Genomic DNA, 8517 nt, shown 5'->3' on the forward strand with positions numbered 1-8517 from the left:
CGTGTCGGGTTTCTGAAACGATCAGTTTTAGTTGTTGAGAGCTAAATAAAAGAAATAGTTAAATTATTTCATATAGACACGTAATTACCTTACAACGGGCGGTTGGAGCATATCTCGCGACTACTTTATTACCTTCACATTTTATATGTACATAACTATTTGGATTACAAAAGTAATGGTCGTACGTGTAATTAGTTAACGGCCGGTTCTAAAGCCAAAAGTCATAGATAACGAGTCCATAAAAGGCTTAATTGAAAACAATATTTAACTGCTTTTTATCGCGACAGTGCGCGGCATTTAATTAATGTACAAGCAATTCTATCTGCATAACAAAATTAACAACAGCAGTTAACAAAACGCATCGTTACGTACGCTTTTGTTTCCCTACAAATGCTTCTCATTAGCCACCCAAATTTAATTATCTACGCATTTTTTAAACGAAAAGTTCTTCCAAGAAGGTCACTGGTCATGTAAGTGAACCTTCTTGAACACATTCGTATATTTTTTTTTCTACGAAAACAAACAAAATGACTGCCCGTCTCGTGTTCAGACTTACGAGCAGTATCGAGTCATAGACAAATTAGCGCAGATCGAATCTATTCGAAATTTGAATAGAGAACGCACGGAACGGAAACACGTTGTTTTACCGCGTTTTAATTTAATTTTGAATTTGGAATGTCGTCCGGCGCGCGGCTCCCCGCCGCGTTTACAAATGGCGTCGATACATCAAGCCGATGATATCTCTTTCAACTTTTGAAAGGAGCCCGGTGCGACCGGCGAATTAATAAATGGTTGATGTTGTAAAAAAAAATTAACCCCGCAATTTGAAATATTAGATGACGAACGAGTTAAAAATTACCAATTCGAATTTGTAACTAGAAACTGGGAGCGGAGAATTAAAAATGAACTTTTAATGTCGACAATCGAGAGGCCGTAAATAAGCGGCCAGTGAGAAATGTACTTTTAATTTGTTCCGAACGAATGTCGTTTATGGGCGACACGGCTGACACCTAATTAAAATATTGTCACGATATGCCCAACATTAACATATAATAGATGAAATGTTAATGTTATTTATATCTGTTTTTAAATTCTTCACGCTTATGTCCTTATTAGGGGTGGCAAATAGACGAGAGTTTATACATCTTTCACATTTACTCGTAGTCGTAAGTCAGTGGACACTGGATGTTATAGATAACGTCATTTGAGTTCATATCAAGTCAGTAAAGTTGCAGGGTGAAAACAAGTCACATTATTTATCCCTAGCATATATCTAAATTATAGTACCGTAATAAGTTTAATGCATATAGATATTGATATAAGAACCCATCGAGCTTGCCGTAAGCAATTAAAATTACTTACAAGAAGTGCTGATTTCATCACAGAAAAAAATATAAAGTAAAGATAAAAACATTTGACGAATTGCGGACACGGCGCGTCATACCCGCAGTTTCATCCAGCATCCTTGATCTCCCGTCACAACAGCGGGATCTCCCCAAAACATGTCCAGGCGCAGGTAGCCGGCCGGGTGCCCGCTTGATTGATTGCATTGATTGTCGATAGCTTGATAGATGCGCGGCCACCGGCTTTAATTATTTTTTACGGTTTTGTCCTAATAAAAAAAAAGATGATAATAATTTGGCTAATTCAATAACGCGAACATTGTGTTTTTTGTCTATATTTAAATTACAGCATTACCCGTATTGTAATTTACACCGTCAATACGTTTATAATTTATTAGTGCGCTAAAAAAGGCCGTATGTTTTTACATATGTCTGTATGCAAGGGATAATGCAAGAACATTGCTCTCCTTCGGCATTCGGGTAAAAAATGCAAGTTGAATTTACATTTTTTACTGCTCGATACATAATCTAAGTGCGTAAGCTTATGATAGTGTTCGTAATTATGCCAGTCGATATACTCAATTGTTTTCAATTCTGAATAAAACCATAATTTGGCGGGCGAAATAAAAAAACATATTTTGTAGTTTTAACCCAAACGAGATAAAAGGCAAACTCGGGTGTACAATGGAGTAGAGTGAATTAGAAATAACAGTTGAAGCCACAGCTTTCAGGCCCCAGGATAAATGGTTGAATCAATAACTAATGTCGACCTTCATCCAGACTCAAATGGGCCTAGCCTCGGCATTATATTAAGCATTTGACTTTGCTCTAGGCGGTAATGACTTTATCTGTATTTGATCACCCATTACCTACACCCTCTATTTACTCTCTCGACGCACCCATTTTACAGGACTGGTATATTATTGCTCTCACATATCTTTATTAGTCTAGAGCCTTTATGACCCTATTACCTATTTATGAACCACACATCAAACCGCAGATAACAAGTGCTGATTCTTAATTATACAAATCATTAGAATTGATATTAAAAACGCATCGTCCACTAACCGTCCGTGGAACGGAATGATGCCATAATGCAGTAAATTACATGACTGATTTTAGATATAGTAAATAAAAACAATCATAGAGTAAGGAATAGAGTTGAATGTTTAACAAGGTTTATATAAGAAATCTTGCAGAAATCAACTTCTAGCAATAAATAATAATAATATCAACCCTGTATTATATACTGACCCACGGTACGGTGCACGGGCCTCCACTTCTACTGAGAGAGAATAGGTCTTAAGTCCACCACGCTAGCCTAGTGCGGATTAATAGACTTCACACACCCTCAAAATTTCAATAGAGAATTTCTCATGTACCTATGCAGATGTTTTTCTTCACCGTTAAATAACAATAATTCTGGCAATAATTTGTATTATTTTATTTTAATTTTATTCAATCAGGTATATCAACAGTGCAAACAAAAACATGGATAAAAACGTGACAATATACAATTAACTTATATTTATGATAGATGTACACAACATTTTTAATTAACATCAGTTATAAGTAGGTACTTAAAATTAATTAACTATTGATACAAATATAAGTGACAGTTTAAAAAAAGACTAAGGTTATTAATTTATATAAACAAACACAGCAAGCTGATTTAACTATTTATTTACTACAGGCACAAACAGCAGATTAAGTTTTACATAGAGTTACTTTTGCAAACTTTGAAACATGCATGACTTGCGGCGACCGGCACGTATATAGAACTATTGAAATATTGCCGCTGTAAACGCATCTAGAAGTAGGTACGTGCGCACAAATTGCTAATCTTCACTTATACACTAGCTTCCGGTTTCAACCCTTCCAAATTCTGGGATATAAATAGCATAAAGCAATCAGGAATAATTGACCTTTTATTTATTTATTTATTTTAGGAAGATTTACAGACAAATTACATCAGTAGAGGTTAAACACAGTATATGGTCTTATGCTAATTACAAATCTTCGCCAGTAAATTACCAAGTAGTACTTAAGGGCTTATAATGTTACATTGGATATATTTTGTTGTTGTTAATTAGCTTTGATTTAATTATCATAATTGTTTGTAACATAGTGAAAAATGAGAGAAAAAAAAGTTATATTATTATTGTTTTATCATAATGTTTGCAAAAAGAAATCATTTGCCAATATTTTTTTAGTACATGCTGTGGTGGTGCAAAACAGGTCAATATCGTGCGATAATTGATTAAATGAATTAGATGCTCTAATAATAAATGAGTTTACTCTGTATTTAGTTTTGGTCTGAGGTATATTTAAGATAGCTCTGTGTCTAAGTCTTAAGGTATTAGTTTTTAGGTAAATCATACGTAGCAATTCAGGACAGTCAACGTTTCCGTTCGCGATGTTCATAAGATAGCAAATGTCGCTAATACTACGCCTGGTTTCCAGCGGTAAAAAGTGGTACCTTCTGCATCTCTGGTAGTACCTAGTCTTTTGAATGCTAGTGACACTTGAAATCAAGAAACTTTAAAAATATCATTTGTATGCGTTCGATTCGATGTTTATAGACTTTGTATTGGGGGTTCCATATTTGCGACGCATACTCAAGGTGGCTCCGAACGTAGGCACAATATAATATTTTAAGTGTTTTGATGCTGTGAAAATTTGTCGATCTTCGAATAACAAAACCCAACATCTTCGATGCTTTTTTAACTATAAGATTTATGTGTTTGTCAAAAAGAAGCTTTGAATCGTGGACCACTCCAAGATCTTTGATCTCCTGCGTCGGGTAAATGATATATAAAAGCATTTCGATATATTTAAGTCCAATTTGTTACATGAGCAGTAGGTTTCAAATCTGTGCAGGTCGGATTGGAGATCGTCAATATCTGAAGCATTTAGTATCACCTTGAGTATTTTCATGTCATCGGCGAACAATAATATTTTCGAATGATGAAAGCAGTGTTTAATATCAGAAATGAAGATGTTGAATAATAATGGTCCTAGTATTGAGCCCTGGGGTACACCAGATAGAATTGGAGCCCAAGCTGAGGTGTAGCCACTTAATATAGGTAACTGAACTGAACTGGAAGATTATTCAGAATCAGAGCCAATATCGATCAAACAAACCATTTGATTTTTATAAATCAACATCGTAACCAAGCAGCGATCTGCATGTTCCCGTTTGAAGTTTATTGTAGACATCGTAAATACTAGATTGTATGACACTTAACATCTTACAGCTCGGTGACTTTCAAGCGCCTGATGGAATTTGCAATGCAATGAACAAAATGTCGACCAATAAAAAAAGTTGTATCCTATAATACCTGTTAGGCGTTTAGTGTCTTATCGTTTTATTTTTATTATATTTGTCTTTTATTTTAAATAAAGAGAATTAGATATAATTTCTGTTTATTCTTATAATTTATATTGAGTGTGAGTTACCGCAATAAACGTATTTTCTTTCTTACATTGGCTGATTTACTTGCAATCTTCATTACCTCGTCACATTTCCTTAACGATCCCAGTATAGAACATGAAAATTACATATCACCTGGTATCTTTACTTGTAAGTACCTTCTGTTGATATCAAGTCGAATCGTCGAAATATAATACGCATTTCCATGGTGACATCATTTTCTTTCTTTCAAAACAATAAATTAAAAATCAATACAATACTTACTTTCTTTGAATGTATTATAAACTGGATATCACAGGTTTGAGATTTTCTCGTACTTGTGACCAGTAATGGACGGTTATTGCTTCTTTGCAACGTTTTTCTGTTATACTGTGTTGATGTTCATTAATTCAGTGCCGGTATAATTTTATTATTTTTCTTTTTTAGTGTATAACTGTTTTCTGTTCCTTTTAAATAAAATAAAATATGTTATTGACTCATTATTGCACACTGCTATCCAATTAACTGTATTTAAAGAAATCCGAAGATGGTTACCGTTTAGTAACGTTTCAAGATGAACAAGATTTTTATTTGTTTATTTCTACTCGGAGTTGTCGTCGCATCCACCATGGGTATCGTGTCATACTTTTTAAAGATTTTTTTTAACTAGGATATATGGCATAATGTTTTATGTGGTAAAGCCTCGCTATAGTACTTAATTATTTAGTTTTGTGCAATATTAATAGGTACTTAATACTTGGATAAAATTATTGCCAGGTGCCAGCGACTGCACGCTACCGCTCCGCAAAGGTCCGTGCCAAGGCAGATATCACAGGTAATTTTACAAAAAAAAGTATTCTTTTTTAAAGAAAAGAAAATTAACTGGAAACTTAAGTTATCTGATGAGGTTTACTAAAATAAAATTTATTTTAAACAGGAATTATGAGCATACGTAGCGCTATTTTATAAAAATTAGACCGACTGCAGATAACTTGGATCCATATTTTACTACATTTAATTGAGTGAAACTTACTAAAAAATTAATATTTGAATTAATAATACAGTTTCACATAAATCCTACATTAAATCTTCTACAAAATAATGAATATTTATATGAACAAGCTTCTGAGTGCCTACAATTTTTGTTATAGCAATCATGCTAGACTACAATAACAAGTTTTGTTAGGCGGAATAAATTAAAAACGAATCAAGTGCATACGTAAATTACCCTATTTACGTTTAAAAATATGTATTTTTTTCCATTTCAGCTACTACTTTGACGTAAAATCTCGGCAGTGCAAGCCATTCGTCTATTCGGGATGCGGTGGCAACGGAAACCGTTTTTACAGCATTGACGAATGTGAATTTGCCTGCCACTATTTTATGACATTACCATAAATTAAAATAAAAAAAATTACTTTAAAAGACACCGGATTATTATTTCTTGAGTCCCTTTTCTTTTACGTTCTCTCTGAATCGTAACTTCTTTACTAATCCTAGATACAAATTGAAAGATTGAAAGACATTGACGTACAGTCTACTAATTAAAAATATTTGTTTCACACCAACATCTTTTAAAAGATTTTGTTTAGGAAATTTGGGCCCGGATTGTTGCTCGGTTCGATTCCTTGTAAGGCCACCTCTGAATATAAGCTCCTATAATATGATCTTTAACGTACACAGAACAGTGCACATAATATTATAGAAATCCCTAAAATATATTTTAGATTCTGTAGTTAAACGTCACGAAATCTTGTTATTGATTACTTATATTATAACTTACAACATAAAGAATCATTTTTCACCTAAGCGATCATTCCACTCCCTCACATAAATGTGATTGATTCTTAAAAAACTATAAAAAATTTACTAGATCTGAAAAGGTAAGAGAATGTTTTGACGCAAATTAAAATACCATTGGTTATTGAACTTCAATTTGTAATATACCTAATATTACACGTTCTTGAAGATATCGAACTTTACAATATACTTTACAAATTCGTGTAACCCAATATTTTATATACCTTATTGTTATTGTTTTTATCATTGGAAGTATTCACTTTATATTGCACACGTTCATAAAATTTTATTATCTACCTTCCTGTAGTATTGTGGGTTTTGTTCATTTATAATTATTTATTTATTATGACTGATACCCAATGGTAGGTACTGATATACTCGTACAATATTAAATACCAAGTCCAGAGTTCAATATGTGACTCTCCATTACTTAGGGTTTTTGTATATGGTTATATAAGATTGGAATTATTCTTATAATATTAAACCTAAGATAATAGTTCAAATAATTTAGAACACAAAAAGGTCACGTGTACATAATAATCAGTCCACAAATTAATTTGAACGCAACTATAATTTAATATAATGGCATCACTGACATTAAACGTCAAACCCAACACGCGAAATGTCAAACTGTCAAAACAAATAGGAGGCTCTTCGGAGAAAATTAATTCACTCCCCACCACAGAACAAAAGCCAGCTTTCACCATGGTATGTCTTCTGGCGTCATTTCTTGAACGTGCGATGCGGCGCGCGCTGGTTCCGTGACTACATCATTGTTATTCAGCAGGGCACCGCGATGTTCGCCAGAGTGACTTTCTATCCCACACTCCTGTACAATGTGGTGATGGAGAAGGTTACCAGCCGCCGGTGGTACGATAGGATGGACGACACCGTCATCCTTGGAGCTCTGCCTTTCCAGGGCATGACCAAACAGGTAATGTTTGTAGGTTATTTATCTAGTCCATAACTTGGAGAATCTTTGATGATTTCTGAATGAACACGTTTGATTTTGTGATAGCAAAGGCTTCTTATGACATTAGAAATGCTTAATGGTGTTTTAAAAGTACTCCTTTTTATTTAACATATAGAATACACTTACAGTTTCTTTATCATTTTCTATTTTTCATAGGAATAGAAAATATTATGCAAATATTAACTAAGTGATATGTTCACAATACTTTTTATCAAGATATTTATCTTTCCACTTTACATTCATTCACTAATGTTTCATTGTTAAGTAAATTTACATTTAAATTTAAAGAAAGTACTTCAGTATTATACTCCAGTATCTTTTTTATGTTCAGCCTAATTAGTAAATTTGTATGTTTTATTTAAAAAATAACTTATACTTACTTATAAAACCATTCATAACTTTTACTGTACGATTTTTAATGTATGATATTGATACAAATTAACTCAAGTGGTTACTTCTGTAGCTTACTGCAAATTCTATAAATAACATGTAGACATGAGTTAATAAACATGTTTTTAAAACAAATAATAGTCATCTATTACCAACGCATTCAGTGATAACATACTATAAAACTAGTGCGGACATGGACTCCATCACGCTGGCCTAGTGCAAATTGGTAGACTTCACACACCCTCAAAATTCCTATAGAAAACTTCTCAGGTATGCAGGTTTCCTCACGATGTTTTCCTTCACCGTTAAAGAAAGCAATATTTCACATCAAACTAGGCTATCTCCTCTTTTAATAAGTGTGTATTTACTATTTACCATTAATTATTTGCTTGTGTAATTTTTATTTTCATAAAATGATAAGATTTGTCATCTGGTAGTATACCTTTTTCTATTTTATTTAGTTCAATATATAAATATAATATCTTTCTAAATATATTCAACATTCAAACAAAATAGTTTATTCTCGAAATTAAATCTCTTCATCTTATCAAAGAGTGATACCAATCAAACATCTAATTTAGTATCATAGTGGGTATACT

The 8517-nt window shown here is 33.0% G+C and overlaps 1 protein-coding gene across 1 annotated transcript; it reads left to right on the plus strand.

The window, feature by feature from the left end:
• Positions 1-5323: 5323 nt before the first annotated feature.
• Positions 5324-6182, plus strand: LOC115450228 (kunitz-type serine protease inhibitor homolog delta-dendrotoxin). The gene is made up of 3 exons (XM_030178228.2): positions 5324-5387; positions 5533-5590; positions 6024-6182. The coding sequence occupies exons 1-3, from the start codon at positions 5330-5332 to the stop codon at positions 6151-6153; spliced, it is 246 nt and encodes an 81-aa protein (XP_030034088.1). The 5' UTR covers positions 5324-5329; the 3' UTR covers positions 6154-6182.
• Positions 6183-8517: the final 2335 nt, after the last annotated feature.

This window comes from Manduca sexta, unplaced genomic scaffold, assembly GCF_014839805.1.
Source record: "Manduca sexta isolate Smith_Timp_Sample1 unplaced genomic scaffold, JHU_Msex_v1.0 HiC_scaffold_1883, whole genome shotgun sequence".
NCBI lineage: Eukaryota > Metazoa > Arthropoda > Insecta > Lepidoptera > Sphingidae > Manduca > Manduca sexta.